Source organism: Lupinus angustifolius, chromosome LG12 (assembly GCF_001865875.1).
Source record: "Lupinus angustifolius cultivar Tanjil chromosome LG12, LupAngTanjil_v1.0, whole genome shotgun sequence".
Taxonomy (NCBI): Eukaryota; Viridiplantae; Streptophyta; class Magnoliopsida; order Fabales; family Fabaceae; genus Lupinus; species Lupinus angustifolius.
Genome location: NC_032020.1, coordinates 18,941,037 through 18,966,452, shown reverse-complemented (window position 1 = coordinate 18,966,452; position 25,416 = coordinate 18,941,037). Strand labels below are relative to the sequence as shown.

The 25,416-nt window shown below is 34.6% G+C and overlaps 8 protein-coding genes and 1 non-coding gene across 12 annotated transcripts; 6 read left to right on the top strand and 3 right to left on the bottom strand.

Moving 5' to 3' along the window:
• Positions 203-898, bottom strand: LOC109362737. The gene has a single exon (XM_019608736.1). It carries the CDS (start codon positions 823-825, stop codon positions 301-303), a length of 525 nt encoding a protein of 174 aa, XP_019464281.1. The 5' UTR covers positions 826-898; the 3' UTR covers positions 203-300.
• Positions 2,464-4,220, top strand: LOC109362733 (scarecrow-like protein 13). The gene has a single exon (XM_019608731.1). It carries the CDS (start codon positions 2,498-2,500, stop codon positions 4,151-4,153), a length of 1,656 nt encoding a protein of 551 aa, XP_019464276.1. The 5' UTR covers positions 2,464-2,497; the 3' UTR covers positions 4,154-4,220.
• Positions 5,147-5,227, top strand: TRNAL-CAG. The gene has a single exon. It is a non-coding gene; the product is annotated as a tRNA-Leu (tRNA).
• On the top strand, positions 5,524-7,267 carry LOC109362734 (cytochrome b561 and DOMON domain-containing protein At5g47530-like). Its single transcript, XM_019608732.1, has 3 exons — positions 5,524-6,330; positions 6,438-6,692; positions 6,827-7,267. The coding sequence occupies exons 1-3, from the start codon at positions 5,689-5,691 to the stop codon at positions 7,151-7,153; spliced, it is 1,224 nt and encodes a 407-aa protein (XP_019464277.1). The 5' UTR covers positions 5,524-5,688; the 3' UTR covers positions 7,154-7,267.
• On the top strand, positions 8,121-9,859 carry LOC109361660 (cytochrome b561 and DOMON domain-containing protein At5g47530-like). The gene is made up of 3 exons (XM_019607179.1): positions 8,121-8,925; positions 9,033-9,287; positions 9,422-9,859. Exons 1-3 carry the CDS (start codon positions 8,284-8,286, stop codon positions 9,746-9,748), a joined length of 1,224 nt encoding a protein of 407 aa, XP_019462724.1. The 5' UTR covers positions 8,121-8,283; the 3' UTR covers positions 9,749-9,859.
• Positions 10,445-13,771, bottom strand: LOC109362898 (inositol-phosphate phosphatase-like). The gene is made up of 12 exons (XM_019608975.1): positions 13,723-13,771; positions 13,580-13,635; positions 13,447-13,497; positions 13,292-13,372; positions 13,085-13,188; positions 12,921-13,005; positions 12,701-12,755; positions 12,572-12,615; positions 11,344-11,412; positions 11,161-11,261; positions 11,021-11,077; positions 10,445-10,790 (listed from the first exon to the last, which is right to left on the bottom strand). Exons 1-12 carry the CDS (start codon positions 13,733-13,735, stop codon positions 10,694-10,696), a joined length of 813 nt encoding a protein of 270 aa, XP_019464520.1. The 5' UTR covers positions 13,736-13,771; the 3' UTR covers positions 10,445-10,693.
• On the top strand, positions 13,926-15,018 carry LOC109362900. Its single transcript, XM_019608979.1, has 3 exons — positions 13,926-14,092; positions 14,132-14,361; positions 14,456-15,018. The coding sequence occupies exons 1-3, from the start codon at positions 13,966-13,968 to the stop codon at positions 14,660-14,662; spliced, it is 564 nt and encodes a 187-aa protein (XP_019464524.1). The 5' UTR covers positions 13,926-13,965; the 3' UTR covers positions 14,663-15,018.
• Positions 16,379-17,800, top strand: LOC109362899 (rho GDP-dissociation inhibitor 1-like). Of its 3 annotated transcripts, none has more exons than XM_019608978.1 (6): positions 16,379-16,534; positions 16,583-16,713; positions 16,787-16,853; positions 16,923-17,141; positions 17,212-17,336; positions 17,417-17,800. In XM_019608978.1, the coding sequence occupies exons 1-6, from the start codon at positions 16,468-16,470 to the stop codon at positions 17,483-17,485; spliced, it is 678 nt and encodes a 225-aa protein (XP_019464523.1). In that variant the 5' UTR covers positions 16,379-16,467; the 3' UTR covers positions 17,486-17,800. The 3 variants fall into 3 exon arrangements, with proteins under 3 accessions (XP_019464523.1, XP_019464522.1, XP_019464521.1); XM_019608977.1 differs by having other exon boundaries at positions 16,379-16,550; positions 16,584-16,713; XM_019608976.1 differs by having other exon boundaries at positions 16,379-16,713.
• Positions 19,850-22,558, bottom strand: LOC109362925 (alkaline ceramidase 3-like). 2 transcript variants are annotated; one of them, XM_019609021.1, is made up of 4 exons: positions 22,416-22,558; positions 22,090-22,146; positions 21,182-21,505; positions 19,850-20,655 (listed from the first exon to the last, which is right to left on the bottom strand). In XM_019609021.1, exons 3-4 carry the CDS (start codon positions 21,433-21,435, stop codon positions 20,142-20,144), a joined length of 768 nt encoding a protein of 255 aa, XP_019464566.1. In that variant the 5' UTR covers positions 21,436-21,505; positions 22,090-22,146; positions 22,416-22,558; the 3' UTR covers positions 19,850-20,141. The 2 variants fall into 2 exon arrangements, with proteins under 2 accessions (XP_019464566.1, XP_019464567.1); XM_019609022.1 differs by lacking the exon at positions 22,090-22,146 and having other exon boundaries at positions 22,416-22,554.

Here is a 25,416-nt window from a genome sequence, read left to right as displayed (position 1 = left end):
AATGGATGTTTTATATACAAGTGGTGTTGAATAACATTTTATTTCTTACCCTCATTCTTATTATATCCAAGTTTTCATTTAATAAGGTACTTATTAAAGGAAGAAGCCATAAAACTCATTCATTCATGAAAGCATAAAATTAAAAAACAAAAATGTATTGCTATCTTAATTGGTAGTAAAAAGAGAACATTGATTTCTTCCATTGAGGAAGCAGTAATAGAGTAATATATTAATAATGATAGTAATAGAGTGGGGGAAATGATGAAAGTACAAGTTTAGGAATATGGAGTGTAGTGTAGTCTAGTATCCATAATCGTAACTAAAATCAGTAACACCAACCATGGCAGAAATGACTTGAGAAATGATGAAGAAGGCGCCACCGAAAATAAGAATGACAAGAATGGCAGAAATGGGATTCTTAAGGAGCTCCCAAATAGGTTGAAGTATTGTGTAAATGGCACCAGTGCTCACTGTTAGAGCATACAATCCATATCTCCTTACATTGTCCCAAAACTCTTCCACCAGTGGTCCCTCTGGACCCAAAGCCAATGCTTTCTCTTCATTCATAAACACCATCATTCCTACACAAACAGCTCCTCCAATTATAACAACAACCCTATTCCTCCAAGAATGTTCATTTTGCTTCACTATAACTGGATTATGTGTATGACTTTGTTTTTTGTGTGGTTTTGAAAGTGGCTGTTTCAATGCTCGGATGGGTTGAACTTTGACAAAGGAAGGAGGATTACAAGTATAACAAGAAGGATTTGAGGAAGTTGGAAAGTGGAGGAGCAACTCTGATCTCAGGCTCACATTTTTCATCATATTTTCTCACAAAAAGACTATGCTGCAAAACAAATGTCAAAGTTGTGATATTACTTCCTCATCTTCATCAAATATTTGAAACCTTATCTTCAACTGTGTGGTATATATCTTATCCAACGTTTCCACTTGTCATCATGCCATCGTATAATAATAACAATAACAATACATCTTTTAAACCTGGATCAAGGATATCTTCCAACAACAGTATTTGCTGGATTAAATTTGTTATTCCACTCTATGTATCAAAATTTTGTGATTGATTTAAACACAATAAACTTAATTAAAATGAAGTGACATCAAATCTAAAGTATAAAACATATATATGATAAGTGATGCTACCTTTTTCACTTTATTCTAGCTAGGGTATTCTTATAATACTAGTAACTTGATCCACGTTTCTAAGATAAAAAATGTATCTGATTTTTTATTATTTATATTTACTAAGGAATCTTACTATAACATCTTATTTTTTTGCTAATAATAATAGAAAGAGTAGTTTTAAAAGTAGCATATTATAATGGAATATTATTGTCTTTAAAGAAAAAGACGAAGAATTGTTTTGTAAAAAAAAGGGTGGGAAGGTAGGTTAGAAGTTACTAGATAGAAGAGACATCCACACATGGGATTATTTATATATATATATGTGGGAAGGTAGCTAGGTTGCAACTATTTTTAACGCTTATACTAGGTAGGTTGTATTATATAGAATGATTATTTATAAATAATATCATTCACACTTATCGGCTATATATGAAACTTCCATGAGAGTAATTGATTCCACGACCTGTATGTAAGTCAAGTCTTTATATATACTTTATGTCTACTACTACTATTAATATTACTATTTACAATTCATAATAATAAGTATTTAAATCACTTCTCAACACCTTTCTCTGTACTCAACTCAACCAACAAGCTATGTCTTCAAACTGAAAGCTTATCACTTTCCTAAAAGGTTCACCATTTTCAAATTTGGTTCCTCCCATTATTTTCCATTCATCAATTTGGTTCCTACGTTTCTTTTAATTGATTTTTTCCCATTCTATGTAGTTTCGAGTACAAATACCGTTCCGCTGCTTGCTTATCTGATTAAATGTTATTTCTGAACAACATTAACAAGGATTCTCTCTCTTTTTTTTGTGAATAATTTTTTCTGTCTATTTGTTTGCCTTATAAGAAATCCTTTTTCATCTACAATCACTCGAGGACTTTAAGCTAGGAAATTTAACATGTACAAAATAGGTGATAGTTTCCTTAGTTTTGATGTATATCCATGAGATCTTCATCCTTAATAATTAGGTAGTCTTTCAAATTTTGCATAGGAGTGGATCATAACATGTTTTTAATTATGTAATACTTTGCATGGAAATATTTGATATAGAATCTCCTTAGTCACCTGGAGTTTTTTCATAGGGTCATCATTTTCCGGGCTTGTATTTACTTTAGCATAGAAATTGTTCATGAGTAGATCTTGTTATATATATGTCAAGCTGTCTTGAGTTATTTCTTTGCTTTGTTTAATCAATGTTTATTTCTTCAATAACTTTATCTTATTGCGCAGGTTTTGTTTCTTCTTCAATACATTTGTGAAAGTGGAGACTACATGTATATTGGCAAAACTGCCCTAAAAGGTGTACCCTCTCTCTCTCTCTCTCTCTCTCTCAGCTGAGAGATGCAGATGGCTCAAAAGCACTCACCTTCAGGTGCGATCCATTTGTACCAGCAGCCTGTGCAAAGTGTGTACCAAATATTACAAAGCAATAATCCATGGCATGATAGCAACAGCCAGGGAGCCACCATTTGTTTTGAAACCATTAAAGACCAATATTTTACCCTTGAATCATCATCCCCAGCAACCAATGCTCTTATAGGTTGTGATTCCCCTTCCTATGCAAGCATATCATCTAATAATAGGATTCCATTGTCTCCACAACAAGGTTCTCAATCATGCCATTCAGATCACCACCATTCATCTGACATCACATATGGTTCACCAATAAGTGGGTACTCTTCTAGTAGTGCTGATGATGATGCCACTGACCTGAAGCATAGACTTAGAGAACTAGAGATACAATTGTTGGGGCCTGATCAATCAGATATTGTTTACAGTTATGGCTGCTGCTTCGTCAACAATGGCCTCCATGGAGCATCTCCTCCAATATCTAAATATGATTGGGATCAAATTGCAGTAATGATTCCAAAGTTAAACCTAAGAGATGTCCTCATGCTTTGTGCACAGGCTGTATCTGATGATGATATTCCAAGAGCAGTTGGGTGGATGGATAATGTGTTGGGGAAGATGGTATCAGTTTCTGGGGATCCAATCCAAAGATTGGGTGCTTATTTGTTGGAAGGGCTTAGAGCTAGGTTGGAATCATCAGGAAGTGTTATCTACAAATCATTGAAGTGTGAACAACCATCAGGCAATGAATTAATGACTTACATGCACATCCTCTATAAGATATGCCCATATTGGAAGTTTGCATACATATCTTCAAACGCTGTGATTGCAGAAGCAATGGCAAATGAATCCATCATTCACATAATTGATTTCCAAATTGCACAAGGCACACAGTGGCAACTACTAATGGAGGATCTTGCTCGTAGGCCTGGTGGACCCCCTTCCATTCGTATAACTGGTATTGACGATTCCGAATCATTTTATGCTCGTGGTGGAGGACTTGAGATTGTAGGAAAACGGCTCTCAAATATTTCCAGGTCCTATGGAGTTCCATTTGAGTTCCATAGTGTAGCAATGTCTGCATGTGTGGTTGAAAAAGAAGATCTTGGGGTTCGACCCGGTGAAGCTGTGGCAGTAATTTTTCCATATGTTTTGCACCACATGCCAGATGAGGGTGTGAGCATGGAGAATCATAGAGACAGAGTGTTGAGATTGGTAAAGAGCTTGTCTCCAAAGGTTGTGAGCCTTGTTGAGCAAGAATCCAACACCAACACTTGTCCATTCTTTCATAGGTTTGTGGAGACAGTGGATTATTATAGTGCTATGTTTGAATCAATAGATGTGGCTTGCCCAAGAGAGGATAAGAAGCGGATTAGCACAGAGCAGAACTGTGTGGCTAGGGACATAGTGAGCATGATAGGTTGTGAGGGGATAGAGAGGGTGGAAAGGCATGAAGTTTTTGGAAAGTGGAAGTCAAGATTTAACATGGCAGGATTTAAGCAGTGTCCATTGAGTTCTTCAGTGATGGGTGCTGTGAGAGATATGTTGAAAGAGTTCAGTGCAAATTATAGGCTTCAAAATAGAGATGGCACTCTATATCTTGGGTGGATCAACAGAGCAATGACCACCTCTTCTGCTTGGAGATGAGTCTTCAATTCTGAATTATAATACAACTTCTGCTGTAAATGTCAATACTCAAATGAATGATCAACAAACCTACCTTCACTTATTATTTTCATTTTGAGTAACTTTGTGTATAGATATCACATGTCTCAATTTCTATTCCTATCCAATTACAAAATTTCATTGCCAAACTTTTTTTATAAACAGAATCCCTGTTCTATTTTGTTAACTTACCCCTTATTAAAAATATTCATATATACGCATGCCAAAGTACGTGCATGTGGCTCAAGGTTTTTGTTCTACAATTGCACTATAACCCATTATAATTCTACCACCCACACAAAGTTTATAGTTCCATCAACTTATTTATTCTATACAAGTAACATATTATATGAATAGAATTAAGTGTTTCCCTAACCATATTTTTTCGAATAAAATTTTAATACTTATTAAAAAATATGAATAATGAAAAATATAATTAAAATGATGTGTTATTTTTTATTAGTTGTAAAATTACATGCTTAAACATATATTTTTGGGACAACCCGTTTATATTACTTTTGTTATACAAATAATGAAACTGATTAATAAACAGCTGGCAGTCATTTTTTATTTAGTTTATTAATCGAAGTAGAAAAATAATAGTCCTCATGAAATTTGATCCTACCAAGTACCAACTGCGTTACAGTGACGTAAAGGTGAATGTTGTTCCTTCCGTGAAGTTAGGAATAGCTGTGTCAAATTCTGAGATGGTGGTTATATGCAAAAAGTATATTCATAAATATTATCAATGGTAATGAGTCATGGGTCTATATAACTAGATTCCTCTGATAGTAATGTGAAAGGGAACAGTTTTTCAAAATTATTAATTTATAAAAAAGTAAAAATATGAATTATTGAATTTTTGTTATTGTCATGTGTTATAATCATACATATCGAAAAAAGATTCTGTCATAAGTAAAATTTAAAGTTATTAGTAAAACTTTATAAAAATTATTTACGCCAAAGTAGATATTAGTCAAGATGGCCGAGTTGGTCTAAGGCGCCAGTTTCAGGTACTGGTCCGAAAGGGCATGGGTTCGAATCCCATTCTTGACATTATCTGTTTTTGTTAAGCTCCTTTTCTGGTCTGTAGGAAAAAACACATATTTGGTTTCTATCTATTCAGAGTTCATGGTATAGTTGAATGTTCACCTTGAAGGACGGCATAACACCTAAGAGGAAATACAAATTGTTATAATATGATTAGTGGTGGACTATTTTATATTAACCTTGAAGCCTATGGACAGGGTTTTAAGTTAAAATGATAAATTATGAGAGGCTTTGTTGTACATCAACTACTCCTCTAAGGCTCTAACAACCTAACCCCAACAACTCTTATATAAATAATTAGTCCCCCCATGTATCATTGCTTCTACTGGCTACCTGCTCCTTTTTATTCAACTAAACATAGTTTGCTTGCATCACAAATAAACAAATGCTATAACCGTGTTCAGTACTCAACACCTATTTGGGAATATATCTCACACCTTTTATATTAAGAAGTAGGAACCCAATCCATGTTGATGCAAAACATGTTGAGGGTTGTGTGGTTGGTATCTGTTTTCAGTTTTGTATTGCTAACATCAACCTATGCAGTAGCACAAACATGTGCAAGCCACAGTTTCTCCAACAACAAGGTGTTTGCTACATGTCGTGATCTTCCTGAATTAACCTCTTACCTTCATTGGACTTATGACCAAAACACTGCCAAGTTAGACATAGCATTCAGACATGATGGAATCAAATCAACAGATAGTTGGGTAGCTTGGGGTATCAACCCCAGAAACGTGCTTGACCCAGCTATGATTGGAGCACAAGCTCTTGTGGCTATTCTACAATCCAATGGAACCACAAGAGTGTATACTTCATCCATTGCCAGCACCAGTACACAGTTGCAAGATGGAACTATCTCTTATGATGTCACAGGTTTGAGAGCAACCTATCAGAATAATGAGGTAACTATCTTTGCTACTCTCACCCTTCCAAATGGTACCACCTCTTTGGTCCATCTCTGGCAAGATGGTGCACTCTCTTCCTCTTCTATCCCTCAACAACATTACCAGAATCCTACCCACCTCAGCTCCAAGGAAACCTTGGATCTTCTTTCTGGTCAGACTCAACCATCATCAACCGCCAACTCACGTCAAACAAGAAGAAATGTAACTTCCTCATCTTTCATTTCATAGTATTCCTTTTATGCTTTTTTTTCAACACTCTGTGAATTTAAACAGGAGAGATTGATAAAGTGTTTTTCATAATATTTCAGACACATGGAGTGATAAATGCATTGAGCTGGGGGATACTGATGCCAACAGGTGCCATAATAGCAAGGTACTTGAAGGTGTTTAAATCTGCAGACCCTGCTTGGTTTTACCTTCATATCATGTGCCAAGCTTCTGCATATGTAGTTGGCGTAGCTGGATTTGGAACTGGTCTCAAACTTGGTAGTGACTCGGTTGGTGTTGAGTATGACACTCATAGATCACTCGGTATTGTCCTCTTCTGCCTTGGAACCCTTCAGGTACAACATCATCTTCATCATTTTTAAAGCTTATCAAAGTAACATGTTATGTAGCTAGTTATTATGTATATTTGTAATTGTAATGGTTATCATGTAATAATAGTAATACAAGAAACCTCTGCGGTTGGATTTAGGTATTTGCTCTGTTCCTGAGGCCGAACAAAGATCATAAACACAGATTATACTGGAATGTCTACCACCATGCTGTAGGATACGCCACCATAATCATCAGTATCATTAACGTTTTTGAAGGGTTCAACACGTTGGAGAATTACGTAGGTGATCGCTACAATAGATGGAAGCATGCCTATATTGGCATCATCGGAGCATTGGGAGGCATTGCCGTGTTTTTGGAAGCTTACACATGGATCATAGTCTTCAAGAGGAGGCAGTCAGAGAACAAGATGCCAGAAAGCATAAATGGAGCAAATGGACATGACTCTAGGCCACAGCATGTGTAGCTGGATATAGGGATTGTTTTTTAAATATTTATTGTATTCTATATTCATTTTGTGCCCCTTACTCCTTTATATATTTGTACTAGTTTTTGTTCTTGGACCCCTTTGTACATTTTTCCCCCTTACATATGATCAGGGTATTCAGAGTACCCTAGCTGTTTAGAGTCTGAGTTTTGAAGTAATTCTTTCATAGGAGTGTGGTGTGGTTTTCTTTAAGTTTCTTCGTATATTTATCATTTGCTCAAAATCTTAGTCTTTGTGCATACCTAGAGTTTCAAATATGTCTACTACATTCTCTCGGGGAAAATAAAAGGAATTATGAAACATGGAATTAAAATACTTTGAAAAACAACTAATAAATGGTAACATTTTAAAGTTCTTGGCCCAGCTGCTGCATTGAACTGTTCAATAAGAGCATAGATGTAGAATGTAGATAAGAGTTTAAAGTTTCAATTGAAGTGTGCTCCACTACAACATTGCTTCCACGAATATGGTACGATTAGGTGAACATTGACCGAATCGCTGGAATGCATTGTTTATTTCTCTATTCTTCTCTGGACACAATTCTCTACTAGAAAAATCTTTGCCTTTTCTGTACCAAACCGTGAAGTAGATGAGGGTGACTTACTACTTGCAATTTTTCCAATTTTTTAATATTTACTTTTAAGATCATACTCTGTTTTTGTTAAGCTCCTTTTCTGGTCTGTAGGAAAAAACACATATTTGGTTTCTATCTATTCAGAGTTCATGGTATAGTTGAATGTTCACCTTGAAGGACGGCATAACACCTAAGAGGAAATACAAATTGTTATAATATGATTAGTGGTGGACTATTTTATATTAACCTTGAAGCCTATGGACAGGGTTTTAAGTTAAAATGATAAATTATGAGAGGCTTTGTTGTACATCAACTACTCCTCTAAGGCTCTAACAACCTAACCCCAACAACTCTTATATAAATAATTAGTCCCCCCATGTATCATTGCTTCTACTGGCTACCTGCTCCTTTTTATTCAACTAAACATAGTTTGCTTGCATCACAAATAAACAAATGCTATAACCGTGTTCAGTACTCAACACCTATTTGGGAATATATCTCACACCTTTTATATTAAGAAGTAGGAACCCAATCCATGTTGATGCAAAACATGTTGAGGGTTGTGTGGTTGGTATCTGTTTTCAGTTTTGTATTGCTAACATCAACCTATGCAGTAGCACAAACATGTGCAAGCCACAGTTTCTCCAACAACAAGGTGTTTGCTACATGTCGTGATCTTCCTGAATTAACCTCTTACCTTCATTGGACTTATGACCAAAACACTGCCAAGTTAGACATAGCATTCAGACATGATGGAATCAAATCAACAGATAGTTGGGTAGCTTGGGGTATCAACCCCAGAAACGTGCTTGACCCAGCTATGATTGGAGCACAAGCTCTTGTGGCTATTCTACAATCCAATGGAACCACAAGAGTGTATACTTCATCCATTGCCAGCACCAGTACACAGTTGCAAGATGGAACTATCTCTTATGATGTCACAGGTTTGAGAGCAACCTATCAGAATAATGAGGTAACTATCTTTGCTACTCTCACCCTTCCAAATGGTACCACCTCTTTGGTCCATCTCTGGCAAGATGGTGCACTCTCTTCCTCTTCTATCCCTCAACAACATTACCAGAATCCTACCCACCTCAGCTCCAAGGAAACCTTGGATCTTCTTTCTGGTCAGACTCAACCATCATCAACCGCCAACTCACGTCAAACAAGAAGAAATGTAACTTCCTCATCTTTCATTTCATAGTATTCCTTTTATGCTTTTTTTTCAACACTCTGTGAATTTAAACAGGAGAGATTGATAAAGTGTTTTTCATAATATTTCAGACACATGGAGTGATAAATGCATTGAGCTGGGGGATACTGATGCCAACAGGTGCCATAATAGCAAGGTACTTGAAGGTGTTTAAATCTGCAGACCCTGCTTGGTTTTACCTTCATATCATGTGCCAAGCTTCTGCATATGTAGTTGGCGTAGCTGGATTTGGAACTGGTCTCAAACTTGGTAGTGACTCGGTTGGTGTTGAGTATGACACTCATAGATCACTCGGTATTGTCCTCTTCTGCCTTGGAACCCTTCAGGTACAACATCATCTTCATCATTTTTAAAGCTTATCAAAGTAACATGTTATGTAGCTAGTTATTATGTATATTTGTAATTGTAATGGTTATCATGTAATAATAGTAATACAAGAAACCTCTGCGGTTGGATTTAGGTATTTGCTCTGTTCCTGAGGCCGAACAAAGATCATAAACACAGATTATACTGGAATGTCTACCACCATGCTGTAGGATACGCCACCATAATCATCAGTATCATTAACGTTTTTGAAGGGTTCAACACGTTGGAGAATTACGTAGGTGATCGCTACAATAGATGGAAGCATGCCTATATTGGCATCATCGGAGCATTGGGAGGCATTGCCGTGTTTTTGGAAGCTTACACATGGATCATAGTCTTCAAGAGGAGGCAGTCAGAGAACAAGATGCCAGAAAGCATAAATGGAGCAAATGGACATGACTCTAGGCCACAGCATGTGTAGCTGGATATAGGGATTGTTTTTTAAATATTTATTGTATTCTATATTCATTTTGTGCCCCTTACTCCTTTATATATTTGTACTAGTTTTTGTTCTTGGACCCCTTTGTACATTTTTCCCCCTTACATATGATCAGGGTATTCAGAGTACCCTAGCTGTTTAGAGTCTGAGTTTTGAAGTAATTCTTTCATAGGAGTGTGGTGTGGTTTTCTTTAAGTTTCTTCGTATATTTATCATTTGCTCAAAATCTTAGTCTTTGTGCATACCTAGAGTTTCAAATATGTCTACTACATTCTCTCGGGGAAAATAAAAGGAATTATGAAACATGGAATTAAAATACTTTGAAAAACAACTAATAAATGGTAACATTTTAAAGTTCTTGGCCCAGCTGCTGCATTGAACTGTTCAATAAGAGCATAGATGTAGAATGTAGATAAGAGTTTAAAGTTTCAATTGAAGTGTGCTCCACTACAACATTGCTTCCACGAATATGGTACGATTAGGTGAACATTGACCGAATCGCTGGAATGCATTGTTTATTTCTCTATTCTTCTCTGGACACAATTCTCTACTAGAAAAATCTTTGCCTTTTCTGTACCAAACCGTGAAGTAGATGAGGGTGACTTACTACTTGCAATTTTTCCAATTTTTTAATATTTACTTTTAAGATCATACCAACTACCAAAATACTCATCCATATAATAACTAAATTGAAACAAGTTAAAATAGGACAGAAAATGTAACAGAGCATAGTCAAGATGGAAGTTTCATGGCAACCACCCATAGGCTATGGCAATGGAATTATTGTAAAGAGAGTTGCATCATAACCGTGTGAGATTTCTTCTGAATTAGGGTACTATACTAATATCTTGCTAACACTTAAGGTCACACCAGAATTAGCAAAACTGGAAATGAATTAAAATTGGCTAACTCTTCATTGCAAGTTTCTCATTCGGCCTCACGCAGAACATCCAAAAGTGCATCCTTCAATAAAGGGTTGGAAGCTGCTACTCGCTGAGATGTGATATCAAAATCTGCACCAAACCTGAAAAACAGCCAGCAGAGTTTGACCAAAGTATATAAAATCTTTCAAACATTTTTATGAGTTTCTACCATGTATGTCCGTCCAATGATGTCTGCACAAGTGCCCACAAGATGAGGACCCGTTCAAATGCAAGTAACAAAATAGACTATGTACCGAATGATGTGATCAATCTAGAAAAGCATAATATAATCTTTTGTTAAGAATAAAGGTACTTAATTAATGTCACTTACGGATCAAATATAACACCTCCAGCTTCTCTAACAATGACAGCACCACCTGCTACATCCCTGATAAAAAAGGAAGAGACCTGAATCACAGATCACATTATTATTCACAAGCCCAACATTAATTTGAGATGTAAAATTCGTACCAAGGACCACCAAAGCCAAGTTCAAACATTACATCCAGCCTTCCACATGCAATTCCACAGAGGTTCAAAGCACATGAGCCTGTCATTCGAAGGGATCTCACCTGATAATATTTTAAGGGCCTGGTTATGGCACAACAATATCAATTTTAGTCTGATAGAAACCCTGGAAAGGGCTTATTTTACCTTTAAAAGCAAGTTGTTGATCCTTTTTGTGCAGGCATCTACTGATAACTGGTCACGTTTTGTTCCAGCCTGCTCTTTCACGAGTAAAAAACATGATGAATTTTGAACCCACCATGATTTAAAAAATAACACAGGATCATTTGTATGCAATTAAACACAATAGTGCAGTGCGGGGACAACAAACATAAGTCAGTGGGGTTAAAGAAGACTCAGAATTGACTAGTCACAATCTGCTAAATCATCATACTGTAAATTTGGAGCTGAGATATGCTATTAGTTTTTTACTATTATAATGTGTCTTCTAGAAAAAGACAAACGTGAATTCAAAAATTACCTAGAAATTATGATTTCTACCACGAAGTACAGTTATTACTTGAATAAACGGAAATATTTAGACTTTGTAGCTTTTAAGTTTGCACAAGTTCATGATTGAAAAGGTTAGGAATGCAAATATAGGGCATGAGCTTATGGTATGTTTGGATGGACGGAATAGTGAGGAAGGGAAAGGAATGGAATGAAAAGGGTTAAAATGGTGTTCCATTGTTAGGGAGTTGCTTCATTGATGGAATAAAACTTTCCCCTCCAAACCCCAATATTCTTGATTTCTTTTCCCTCAATTTAGGGTGCAGCAAGTGGAATGGAATACGAATCTTTTCCATTCCATTCCTTCCAAAACTCCCAAACATACCCTTAGTACCAAGATTTTTTGTGTAAAAAATAGAAACAAAAAGTATTTGATCATATTTGGAAAGGGAAAAAAATAAGTAACTAGCATTGTTTATATGGATTAAACAATATAGGCCATGATAAATGATGCTAGCTACTGAGTATAAAAAAATTATACTACTATACATGTAGACAATCAGTCTGATGTAGAGTGTTGATAATTGAACAAACTGTCATGGTTAGAATAACCTACTTAACATAAAGAAAAGTCCATCCATATGAGTCAAATCGGGTGCTTAGAACAAATAGGACATAGGCCAGGTCATTAAGTTTCCCTTAGTAGATATGTAGCTATTTTGATTAGAAATAAAGAATCATGTTTCACCAATGTCATTGTTTGCCCTTGATATTTTCCAGCAAATTATTGTCCGAACTTGACGTTTAATTTAAAATCAATGCCAAAGTGCAGAATAATGGGATGAATGGGAATACATCATATTCAATCAAGAAAAATATAAATGAATAGATTTCAGATAATGAACTCTTAACAGTCTTGACATACCTCAGTAACAAGAAGAGAGCTTATTAGATCAGATTTTGATGATACTGCAAATCAAGTCATATCCATGAGGCATGAGGTAACCAAACTCTATAAGGATAACAATCAAAAGACAGAGAACAGAAAACAAACCTTTTATAGAGTTCCCATTCAGAAAAGCACCTTTTCCACGAATTCCAGTGAAAAGCTACATACATCAATTCGTATTTCAGTTTGCTAGCTAAGAAACGGAGGAAAGTAAGTAAAAATAATACAACTTTCCATACCAATATTACTGACAAACATAAATTCTAGACTGCCATTGTCTTATTCCTAACTTATCTACTTATTATTATTATATATATATAGTCACCTCATTAATGATTGGGTTGTAAACAACACCAACTGTAGGAACTTTTCCAATTGTAAGACCAATGGAGACACAAACAAAGGGGAAGCTACAAAAAAGTAGAAGTATAGCCAATAAATATAGAAGTAGGGGTGTATGAATGAAAAGATGGGATGGATAATAGTTACCCATGCACGAAATTAGTAGTTCCATCGAGAGGATCAACGATCCATGTGGGTTCATCTGTAAGTTCTGTAGTGCCAAAAGCAGCAGTGGTTTCTTCCCCAATGAACTAATGAAAATGGTAGCCAAGTTAAGGAAATAAAAATAAGAAGAAGAAGAAGAAGAAGAAGAAAATGGGATTATAGTAAAAGAGGGTAAAGGTTGTGATAAACCTTATGAGTGGGATAAATTTGTCTGAGATGATTAAAGATGAGATCTTCACATGCTTTGTCAGTCTCAGTAACCAAATCAACCTTTGTGGGATAGAGAGATGAATTAGTGTGAATAGAAAGAAAAAAGGTTATTAATTGAAAGAGTGAATGGAAACCTGTCCTTTGTGCTCCACATGTTTGGTGCTGTAGAAACCTTTTCGAATAATCTGTAATCAAATCAAATGAAATGAAAGCATAGCATTATTTGATTAACGTAAGAGGTAACATAGATAGAAAAAAAGATGTAACCTCGCCAGCATTGTGAGCAGCGTCTATTGCAGATGCGAGAAATTGGGAGAGCGAATCTAATATTATTTACAAATGATAATTAGAATAGCAATGGAGGAAGGGACATATATTATTGAATCATAGATAGATACATACATACATACCATTATCAGCCATATTTTGCTGTAAAACTCAGAACATCAACAATACACACTCACCTGCATCTTATATTTGTCGTTTTCCCTTTTCGGATATTATTTTTGTACAAACCCCAGATTGCCCTTTACTTTATAAATATCCCATGAGATGGATAAATAATTATAAAAAGAATAGAGTGGAAGGGTATATAAGAAAAATGGAATTGGGGATAGATAAAAGAATGAGGGAAGGGAGAGGGTAAAAAAGGAATGATAATGGCGCAGGTTGTAAACCTTAACCTAAGTAGGAGCTACTTCTACTCGCCGTGCCCTTCCCGACAACCTAAGCTCAACACAAACAACAACGCTACATTCCTTTGCCTCTTCTCTCACAACAACAGCAGCAACAACAACAACAACAACAACAACAACAATTACAATAACAAACAGGAACAAGCTAGAAAAGCCTTAGAAAGTGCACTAAGTGGGAAGAAAGACGAATATGACAAGTGGGACAAAGAAATCAAAAGAAAGGAGGAGCTGGGAGGTGGCGGCGGAGGCGGAGGCGGCACTGGTGGAGGAGGCTGGTTTGGCTGGTCCAATGATGATCACTTTTGGCAAGAAGCAAAACGAGCTTGCCTTACTATACTTGGTATCATTCTCATGGTAACAACTTCCCTCACTCCACTTTCATTTTTTTCCTCTTCATAACTACCATACAATAAAAACTCCATTTTTAACTTTCTCTTTTCAATTTCAGTATCTCCTACTTGCAAAAAGTAATTTGCTACTTGCCATCATTTTCAACCCTCTGCTCTATGTACTTCGGGGTGTGAGAAATGGATTTGCTCTCATAACATCCAAACTCTTCAAGAGTACTGCCACTTTTGATGGTTTTTCCAAGAAGGAAGATTATCAACATACTTCTGCCAAAGACAATGTTATAAGGAAATGGGGTAGTGACTAGTGTCTAACAAGTTTGTTACATGTTTGGCAATACCCCTTTTGGTGCAGAATATTATTTGTACTACCACTCTTGGCTCATTCTACATCACCTTTGCTCCATGCAAATCTCAGTGCAGCCTTTGCTGTTTTGACTCAAACTTTGTTTTTTCGTGGCTTTCAATTCTCTGTCTTGTTTTCCCTGGAAATTAATTAGTCAGGGTTCTAAATTGTGCTCAAATATGAAACTGTATGCTCCTTTAATATCTTGCAATTGATAATGAAATTTAGTCTTTGAAAAGAAGTATGTTGAGAATTACTGGGCTTCAACTGTGGTTAGTTACTTTTTAATTTTAATGTCAAGTGCATTTTGATGGGTTATTTTTTGTATCAAGTAAGAAATTATATTTCTTATGGCCCTGCATAGTGCATACTATTGTTGTGCGTTAACATCTTAAAAGTGGCCCAGCAAAGGTGCCTGATGCATCTTTAATTAGTTCTCTATAAACCTGTCAGGTATTGTTAATTTATTCTGATGACAATCCTTACCTTACATGGATTGTTCTGGCGCTGAATTATTTGCTTATTTCATTATCATCTGAGCTGTGTCTCATAATTTTAATAGTCAAGACCACCTTCTGCCTTGATGGTTTATGGTTGTATCTTTCAAACACTTGGGGCTTAGCAAGGAACAAGAATATACAAGCAAAATTGAGCATTTACATTACTTTAGAAGCTGTATTTGAAGGTCAACACAATTAACTTGTTTGTTTATTGTGAGATGCTTGAATTGGTTGCCTGTATTATAGTCTATGTTTCCTTTTATAGTTTTATCTCTTGTATAATGTTATGCATGCATGATTAATTTCTGTGTAAAGAGATGCTTGTTGATTATGAAGTTGTAACTTGTAAAACCTTATCTCTCTAATCTCCTTACCAGATGTGAGCTACAGGAGAATATATTTTTTGTCAGTGGATTTTGTTTTTTCTTCTCTTTCCATTTTCCAGTGAGATACTCTGTTGAATTACATGTTCTATCACCAAAATAATACCCTCTGTTGATTATTGTATCAAATATAAATTATTTGATGGAGGATATCACCAAAATAATACCCTCTGAATAGTTTCTGCTTAACCATTTTAGAACTCCAAAAGTTCTGACCTCGCCAAGGTTTGAAGATGGTAGAGAGAAAATTATTTGATGGAAGATATTTCCATTATAAAACATGGGGAAGCTTAAATACGCATAAACACAACATTTGATTATCAACGTTAGAAGGTAGAATGTGAAAGTGTTATTGATTAATAGCAACGTGCTTCCCTCATTCTCTTTCTAACCAAAATAATAATAATAATGGACTACATGCATCCTAGTTGCAATCACGTTGTCCAATAACCTCTACTCTTAAATTAATTATTCACCTTTTCTTTATTCATCCACTGGTTGCCAATTATTTTTCCAGCTAAAATGTGAGATACGGTAGGCAACTAATCTTTAACATGAATAAACAAATGATATATAATTGAGAGTGAGATAAAAAGGAGTGAAAGCAATGATGAATTATTCACCCAAACCCCTGAATGTAGGTGTATCTTATGCATGGTATTGTTGAAGAGATTCGTCTCACATTTCCATACTTATAGTTCTCACTTGCGGATCACCACATGACCCTTTCTCTTCAATCTCTCTCATACTTTCATTCTTCTACTGCTTCTGCTTCTGCTGCTGCTGGTTGTGAGTTGTGACCTTAAAGACATTCTCTCTCTCTCTTTGTTTCTTTGGTCACAGTCACACTGCCATATATATATTTCAGACTTTTTCCACTGTTAATGTCTTTGGCCATTGGAGTTCTTTCTTCCACTTCCAAAAACAACATGGCTTTTGATCATCATGATGCAAATGCAGATACCTCTGAAACTAAGCGCATAGAAGAAGACAGTGGCAATGAAGAAAGGAGCAGTCTGAGTAGAAAGATGAGTGAAAGTTCCATTGCTGTCACCGAGGATGAAGATGATGACGCCAAGATTGAATTAGGTCCTCAGTGCACTTTGAAACAACAGCTCGAAAAGGACAAGGTAATCAATCAATTGCTTATCATCTAGCTACCTTCATTGCTTATTCTCAAACTAAACAAATATTCTTCTTCAGGATGATGAGAGTTTGAGGAGGTGGAAGGAACAGCTTCTTGGAACTGTTGACATCAATTCTGTTGGAGGTAATTCATTCTTTCTTCTTCTTCACATATCAATTTCAGTTTTTGACATTAACTTTTGATATGTTTTAGAAACTATGGAGCCAGAAGTGAAAATGTTGAGCCTTGCAATCCAGAGAAGTGGTAGAGCTGATATTGTACTTCCGATACCAGAGAACGGAAATCCTAACGGATTGTGGTTTACTTTGAAGGAAGGTAGTCGTTATAGGCTAATGTTTACTTTCCAGGTGAGCAATAACATCGTTTCAGGTCTCAAATACTCCAATACTGTGTGGAAAACTGGTATCAAGGGTAAGTAATTCTGTCATGTTAATGTTTCATTTTTGAATTCACTTATCTCATTGTTTGAGGCTTGTTACAGTTGACAGTGCTAAAGAGATGATTGGAACATTCAGCCCCCAAGCAGAGCCTTACACACATGAGATGCCAGAAGAGACAACACCATCTGGGATGTTTGCTAGAGGCGCATATTCAGCAAGAACTAAGGTACTTCTTTAATCCCTCACTTTTATCTTTGGATTAATTTCGATTAATCACTCACTTTTATTTACTTTTTGGTGTTTCAGTTTCTTGATGATGATAACAAGTTATACTTGGAAATCAACTACACTTTTGATATTCGGAAGGAGTGGTAGTAGCTAGTAAGACTCAACTACTCACTTCTCCATAAGTGATGTTTAATCCATTTTGTCATTGTTATCTCACCTGAAATTTCCTTCAGTGTTTACTTGCTTTTTTATTTATTTATAATCAAGACCAATAATGTTATCAATGACCATAGGATTTGGAGGAAGAAAGTGAAACTCATTTGGTAGATAGGTTTGTCAATACAAGTGAGTTTGCCGGTTTGGGTGCACAACTTCTTTTCCTCTCAGTCTTGCTCTTTGTAATTACTAAGTTAATATGGAGCATTTTCCCCTTAACTTTGCTTTATCATACTTAGTTTTCTTATATTTTTGTGTGTTTAATGTTATGCTTAGAACTATATAGACTATAATTTAATAGGTGTTGGCGTGTTGCTCTCATTTTAGCCTTCCAGATTTGTCAATTAGTATAGCACTAAAAGAGAAAGTTATTAAATAAAAATTGCAATAACAAAAAGAAAAAGGAAAGGAAAAATGGAGGGGTGAACAAGAACCCACCTGCTCATCCAGATTGGTTCGATAATGATTTGACTCAACTCTATCCGCTCACCAATTTAACATGATTATGATCGAACCTAAATATGGTTGGGTTTCACTCGCCCTATATTCACACATTCGTCATATTTATATGTGTTTTTTCAATTGTGTAGAGAGTAATAATATCTATTTGGCTCAATGTTCATTGATTCTCTAATTTTTTCATCATATATACATATATGTAAATGATTGACAAAATTTCTATATATATCTCATTTCATATGTCAAATCACATATTCATCATAGTAAATGATCTTAAGAAAACTTTATCTATATATTATATTTAATTAGGTCTCGTGTCGGATTCATGTTCAAAAGTTAGCGCGATCAACATTTGGAGTCGAGTTAGCCCTAGGTTTAGGCCAAGTTCAAGTCTAGAAAAACAACTTGGTCAACATTTGGGATCAAGTAAGAGAAAAGCCTTATCCAGACATGACTCATGCTCATCCCTACTAGACTTACTCGTTGATAATTTGTTTTCAAGACTTGAATTTGAGTAGAGTCTTAAACTAGAATGAAGAAATGAGAGAGATAGAAGTGAAGAAAAGAATGGTTTGACAGTCAATTATATAACACTATTATGTCTTATGTGATCAACTAACATTTTCCTTCAAAAAAATGTGATCAACTAACCTTTTCCTTTCCCATCTACTATTATAACAAGCAGGCGGTAATATTTTCCTTCCAAAATAATAAAACAAAATCACTTTTCTTACGTAATCTGGCAATTTGCGTCCAGTGTCATTTTAGAAACGAAAAAATCCAAAAAAGTAAGAAAATACCCTAGACAATACAAAAAAAGTCCATTTTTAGATTTGCTTTAAGGCGTGTTTTTAATTTTGGACCCCATTTTTGTGAAAATCCTATGCTTCTATTCTAAGACAACATATATTTCGATAGTCATCCCTTTGAAAAAAATACATTCTCACATGCACATGCCTAAATGTAAAAATACATTCCAAAACTAGTCTATCGAAAACATTCATACACGTCAAGGAAATTATTAGCAGGAATGCCAGTGTAGGTATATATACATATACTTTTCACTTGGATGTTAAGATGAATAACGAAAGTTATGTAACACCCCAGTAATGTCATGCGACCTCCCCAGCCCATGACGACACTGAGCATGTCACCGGTAACACCGCAGAAATGTCATGCGACCTCCCCGGCCCATGACGACACTACGTGTGCCACCCACTAGCTTAAATACTCCCTGCAGTATTTCATTCCCCACAAAGGGGAGCCTCCCACGACTCAAACCCATGACCTCAGGGACAAATAGTCATTAATTCCATGAGTCGCTACCATTAAGCTATCATGAATCAGGCACGCAAAAACAAGGTCATGGATGCATTCCTCTACGACAAAAGAGTACGTTTATGTTTTCTGTAAAGCTAAGACGGAGAATACTCTGCTCACTCATAGATCAGATGGTCTTCGTATGTTCCTACAAACTAAGGTCGGAGTGAATAATTTTTCCAACAGCAAATTGTGAGTTTTTTTCCCCCAACAATAGTGAGTGAGGAATGAAAAGTAACTAGCAACAACTTCACAACAAAAACAATTTAGAATTACGACTTAAATGGTGGTGGAATTTATGGTTATGGGATTGGATGAAGAAGATGCATGAAAGTAAAGTATGTTTGAGAATATGAAGATAGAGGGGAAATAGGTTGACATATCCAGGTTCTATCTAAGTTGACAGTGAACAGCAATTTTAAAGCCCATCACTTTTTTCTGACAAGCATAACAGTAAACCTGTGACCAATATTATACAATGAACTAAACCTGAATAGAGTTACAGATGATATCATATGTAGAACTAGAGCATTTTTCTCAACTGAGCCCAAAGAACAACAAATACAGCATAACTACGTTTTTGGTTATCATAAAAAATTTAGAACTACATGTCCAAGCTCAAGAAAGTATCCATTTGATAAATATGGTACATGTCCAACTACTACAACGACATATGTGAATAATCATCATCATTTTAAGCCAATCAAAACAAGAAAAAAGAAAAGTGAGCAAAAGAAACAGATGTTTGTTAACTTACCTAGCCAAAATGTATCTTGACAAAGAAGCTTCCTTCTTCTTTCGGATTCTCTCACTGGCTTTTTGGTTTCTCAATCTTCACGTAGGGTAAACCACCTATTAAATGAACAACTTTTGGTGACCACCCACGCTGTTGAGCACGGCAAAACATCAAGAAAGTGTTTGCGAAGTAGGAATTGAAACCCATGAAGACATGCCACAAAGCATGACCCTGTGGATTAACAGGCCATCGTGATATCTCCTTGCAAAAAACACGATCAGAAACCCCAAACAAACTGCCTAATACAAGAGTAGCTATAAATAGCTTTGCAAGCCGCTTGGCAGAAATATCGTGTGTGTAAATGTAATACTTGTACATTCTTGGAGTGCAGAGGAGACAGAGAATGATATAATGCACTTTGAAGCTAATAGCAAAATGGAACACTGAATGGGCAATGGCAAAAACCGCACCGTACACAAAGAGGAAGATGGGCATTGTACTGCGGTAATGCCAATCAGGAGAGTAGAGGATGTACATGTATAGCAGCACCTCCCATACCATAGGAGTTTCATCACTTTGCTGTTGCCTAAATTAAAGATCAAAATCGGAACAATAAATAATCATCCAACACAGACAGGCATTGACTTATTGATGGACAAAGTAAACAATCAAACTTACCTATTCTTATAACAAGCAGCCTAGTTAGTTCTTATTCAAAAAGCAGAAAAAACATAACTGGACAATGACTTGAAAGGAACCACTCTTGCATTACAAGCAAAATTACCATTTTTAGATCATATATCAGTAAATACGATAATATGATAGGTCACACACTCCCACTATAAACAAGACTTAGATCCTGTTATAAAGTATAAACTTCTAACCTTTTGTGTATCTAACTAAATTAAGAAACTCTGCATCCATTCTACTATCCTAGAACTGAAAAATTCATGCATATAAACTAGAAGGAAAGTATACTGTCTCATTATGGTAACTAGCTCTAGTATCAAAATAGAGGTATTAATCTTGTATTATGCAAATAATTTGAAACCAATAAGACAATCAAACATAAATAAACTAACACAACTAAAACAACAGAGATAAATACTTACGCATGTTGCAGTGTGGCATGGTACAACATGCTTCCAATGGCAAGTATCATATTTGAGAGATGAAGAACACTAAATCTTTTCTCAAATCGTTGTCTAATAGCATTTATAAGACCAATAAGAGCCAAGAGTATTGTTGGAATATTTGAAATTGTGTTATAAAATTCTGCAATGTAAGGCGAATATGCATAGTTTATCTCACAACACTCTTTCGTGGATGTAACTGGACCCCAGAAGCTAGATATAGTTTCAGCCATTCTCCTCTACAGCCTGGTGATTTTTCTATATGTGTATTACTTTTTTGCGGATGCAGAGCTCATAAAATTCCTGCAAACCATGTGGGAACATGCCAAAACCCAATCAAACACAGAACTTATTCAAAAGAACAGCAAGGTAAATGTATCATGTCAACATAATGTGTAAAACAACACAAAACAAAGCTTGTCCTGAGCTGAGTACAGAGGCAAGTATATATAAAAAACAGATTATGATTAGACAACTTATAAGGATCTACATTTGGATAACACCGTCATAAACAAGGACAAGGTGGATAAAAACAAGAGAGCCACCTCACAATAGAAAATCAAGTTTATTGCAATGAAAACATCTAATTTATAATATTGCAAAGATACACAAAAGCACAGGCATGGGAAAAAAGAGTATTGCTAAAGTATGCGGCCTTGAGTACAGATCTTATTCTTATGTTGAGTCCAGGATGGGGAAAATTAATATAATTATGAAAGCAACTAAGAAAGTTAAAATAGAAAACGGTGAAGTCTGAAATTCCTGATCCAATGTAGCATGCATAAATCCAGGTTCATGCGCTCTAAAATATAATAATATGAATATAAAAATGAATTAAGGTTGAAGCGCATGGAACATTAATTCCAAGGGAAGCAATGTCTATTCACCTTGAAATAGTGATTGAAGTGAAGGAGATGTTGAAGAAGCGAGTGGAGGTGTTGAATCTGAAGGGGAATAATTAGGTGTATTGTATGGTTAATAAAAATAGGAATAGAAGCATTAATATAATCTATATATGATGATGATTGATGATCGATGATGATGATTGATGATGGATGATCGATGATGATGATTGATGATCGATGATGATGATTGATGATCGATGATCGATGATGATGAATGAGAAATTGAATGAATGAGGAATTGAATGAATGAGAAATTGAATGAATGAGGAATTGAATGAATGAGGAATTGAATGAATGAGAAATCTGACCTTAGCGGCGGAATGGCGTGTGAATCACGGCCGCGGTTGTGTTAATTTGCGAATCGTATCATCGGAGGCAGAACCCTATTAAGCTATTACTCATTCTCTTACCAAACGTCACAAATTAGATGCCGTTTTTTAAATCAAACATTATTTTTTGATCTATATTCTCAGGCCTCTAATTAATTATTATTCTACATCGGCCCAGATTCTATTTTAAATCAGATCCAACTCAATCTTTTTTTAACCACTTCCGTTTTTATTTATTCAAATTTATCATCATTCATCTTTTTCTTAGCAGACCATACATGCACTAATTTCGTATAATTTAATAACTTACCTCAAACTTATAATTCAAATCAAATTAATACTCTTCTTGTTCTAAAACTTATGTTTAATGTTGATACATATAATTAAGAAATCAAAAAATCGAGTTAATTCCTTTTGGGATGCATAGTTACCCCTCCTAACAAAAATTGAATCATTGATATTTTGGTTATCTAACGCATCATTCACCATTTATTTGTATTACTTTTTAAAAAAAATTAATGATGAATACTTCGAAACACAGTTTCATATTATTATTGATATCTTGAAATTGATATTATTTAATATTTACAGATACAAAAGGATTGTTTATGAAAATAGATACATTATTCATTGAGTACCATAAGTAAATTCATATCCTATAAGTATGTAAAGGTTTCAGAGTTGACTTTTTTATGAGAGATAATAAAAAATAAAAATGATATATACTGATATTACATTTTTATATTAATTTACATATCTATGAAAAAGTGATATATGTTAAAATAATGTATTTTATTTATTAATTATTAGTTTATAAGTGAAATATGTCAGTTTCTTATGCCTAAAATGATTAATAGGAGAATTTAGTATAAAAGTATAATACTATCCAATAAAAAATAGTTTGTTCAATTTTAATTTAAGATTTGAGTGTGGGGATTTTATTATAAGTAAGAGAGAAATGACGAGGTAAATTTCATGATAATCTATCATCCTATTATTATTTATTTATAAATGAAAATATTATATAATCACGATGATTTAAAATAGAAACATATGTTATCATTTCTCTCCATGTAAAAAATCAACTATCAAACAAATTATTAAAGAATCTTCAGATTATATTTTGTATTGAAGATGCAGTTTAATTGTTACTAGATAGAGTGGAATGCGGAGAAAATTTCACATAGATTACGTGTAATAAAGTCATCAGAGTTATTTGTTGTACTAACAGGTTATTCCTCACTTTTTTTTTTGTTGTTGTAAGGAATTATAAGAAAATTTTTTTGGGTGATTGTCACTTCCAATAAATATATTCATATGAATCAAATTATCGACTTTGAATATCCAATGAGGCCTTATACCTAGGGCTGGCAATGAATCGAATTAATTCGCTTTTCGTTCGGAACTTTATTCGTTATTTAGCTTGATAAACTTGGTTTATGAACTAAATGAACTAAACTTGAGCTGGAAATTGAGCTCGTTAAATAAATGAGTTGAACTTGAGTTGATACAGTTCGACTCGTTAGGTTCATGAGTTTATCACACATATATATATAAACAAAATTATATTTATTTATATAAAAAAAATTGTTGTATTTTTTAAAATTTAATTAATTATTTGAGTTATCCAAATGAACCATTCGAACTGAATTGAATAGTTCGCAAACTTTAACTGAGTCGAACTCAAACTAAAATAATTAACTTATAAAGTCAAGTTTCGAACCAAACAAATTCTCATCAAATTGAACTCTGGTTCTACTTGATTCTTTTAAATTCTAGTTATACGATTAGACGAATGTGGTGTGAGTACCTAGGAAAGTTCCAACATTTTGCAATATGCAATGCACATGGACACTAATGATATGCATTGAACCTAGTCTAGTTCCATTACACAATACATTATCACTTACCAGTAACAGGGTGACCAATTTCCACATCACATGAAAGTAGGATACACGAGATGATTTTGATTTGGATAAAAAGGTGGGCAGGCACGTGGCAAATTGTGCCTCACTACTACATATTATATACCCTCTATTTATAGTGAATAATCAAATCTCTTTCTCAGAGTATGTAATTATAATGTCTAATAACTACTGTTTTTAGGGTCAAAGTTTTTTCCCTACTTATCTAATCTAATGAGATCTTATAGTACTAAATCAATGTATTGTTAATATAATGTGTATGCTTTGAAAACGAATAAGTCTTCATTCATTCATCAATTACTAAATTATATCAATGAGGCATTGTCAACAATAAACTATGCTATAATGATATGTGGAACTTTGGATTAGAATGATAGAAGACGTTTGGATTTGACCAATTTTTAACAATGGAATGGTTTAACAACACTGTTATAATAAGAGTGTATCTTTATCCGACTCATTAAATATCACCCAATTTCTGTTTTGCCTTTGGTACAGCTTTTCAACCTCAATATTATTGGTGACACCATTAGAGCATGTCAAAGACCGCCAAATCATGAGGTTGATTTGGTATCTCACATGAAATTTGATCATACAAAGCATGATATATATAACAAACACAATGGTAGATAATTGTATTTTTAAGAATGTAAAACTGACCATATAAAAATTTATACACATATGATTCATTATCAATCATTTATTTGAATTATTTTGTTTTAAAAAAACAACAATAATTAAATATCAATGCATATATTTCTTCCTATTTGTTATATAGCATGATGTTGTAAATTTAATGTATGTAGTGATTAGCGTATAAATAAAAAGAAAAAGTCATTACTATATTATGATCTATAAATCTAGCTAAAGATTTGCATCCAACCATAAATTATACACACCAAGAAAAGATATTGCTAATATTTTTTTTAGATAAAGACCTAACTTAATATTTTTGTAGCCATAGTTATACACCACATCAAACAATCTTATTTGAGATGAGAATATACATAATATAATAAGTAAGGGTCTCTCCCGAAATAACCAAATAAATATAT

Bases quoted from the DNA above. Each gene is read 5' to 3' on its own strand.
- LOC109362734 (XM_019608732.1), top strand. From the start codon at position 5,689: ATGTTGATGCAAAACATGTTGAGGGTTGTGTGGTTGGTATCTGTTTTC. The intron at 6,331-6,437 runs GTAACTTCCTCA...ATAATATTTCAG, and splicing joins CACGTCAAACAAGAAGAAAT to ACACATGGAGTGATAAATGC. The intron at 6,693-6,826 runs GTACAACATCAT...GGTTGGATTTAG, and splicing joins TCTGCCTTGGAACCCTTCAG to GTATTTGCTCTGTTCCTGAG.
- LOC109362900 (XM_019608979.1), top strand. From the start codon at position 13,966: ATGATAATGGCGCAGGTTGTAAACCTTAACCTAAGTAGGAGCTACTTC. The intron at 14,093-14,131 runs ACAGCAGCAACA...ACAACAACAATT, and splicing joins TTGCCTCTTCTCTCACAACA to ACAATAACAAACAGGAACAA. The intron at 14,362-14,455 runs GTAACAACTTCC...TTTCAATTTCAG, and splicing joins TACTTGGTATCATTCTCATG to TATCTCCTACTTGCAAAAAG.
- LOC109362898 (XM_019608975.1), bottom strand. The intron at 13,498-13,579 runs GTTACATCTTTT...ATTTGATTACAG, and splicing joins CTGCTCACAATGCTGGCGAG to ATTATTCGAAAAGGTTTCTA. The intron at 13,189-13,291 runs GTTTATCACAAC...CATTTTCATTAG, and splicing joins AAATTTATCCCACTCATAAG to TTCATTGGGGAAGAAACCAC.
- LOC109362899 (XM_019608976.1), top strand. From the start codon at position 16,468: ATGTCTTTGGCCATTGGAGTTCTTTCTTCCACTTCCAAAAACAACATG. The intron at 16,854-16,922 runs GTAATTCATTCT...GATATGTTTTAG, and splicing joins TGACATCAATTCTGTTGGAG to AAACTATGGAGCCAGAAGTG. The intron at 17,142-17,211 runs GTAAGTAATTCT...GGCTTGTTACAG, and splicing joins GTGGAAAACTGGTATCAAGG to TTGACAGTGCTAAAGAGATG.
- LOC109362737 (XM_019608736.1), bottom strand. From the start codon at position 825: ATGATGAAAAATGTGAGCCTGAGATCAGAGTTGCTCCTCCACTTTCCA.
- LOC109361660 (XM_019607179.1), top strand. From the start codon at position 8,284: ATGTTGATGCAAAACATGTTGAGGGTTGTGTGGTTGGTATCTGTTTTC. The intron at 8,926-9,032 runs GTAACTTCCTCA...ATAATATTTCAG, and splicing joins CACGTCAAACAAGAAGAAAT to ACACATGGAGTGATAAATGC. The intron at 9,288-9,421 runs GTACAACATCAT...GGTTGGATTTAG, and splicing joins TCTGCCTTGGAACCCTTCAG to GTATTTGCTCTGTTCCTGAG.
- LOC109362925 (XM_019609021.1), bottom strand. From the start codon at position 21,435: ATGGCTGAAACTATATCTAGCTTCTGGGGTCCAGTTACATCCACGAAA. The intron at 20,656-21,181 runs GTAAGTATTTAT...TCTTTAATTTAG, and splicing joins CATGCCACACTGCAACATGC to GCAACAGCAAAGTGATGAAA.
- LOC109362733 (XM_019608731.1), top strand. From the start codon at position 2,498: ATGCAGATGGCTCAAAAGCACTCACCTTCAGGTGCGATCCATTTGTAC.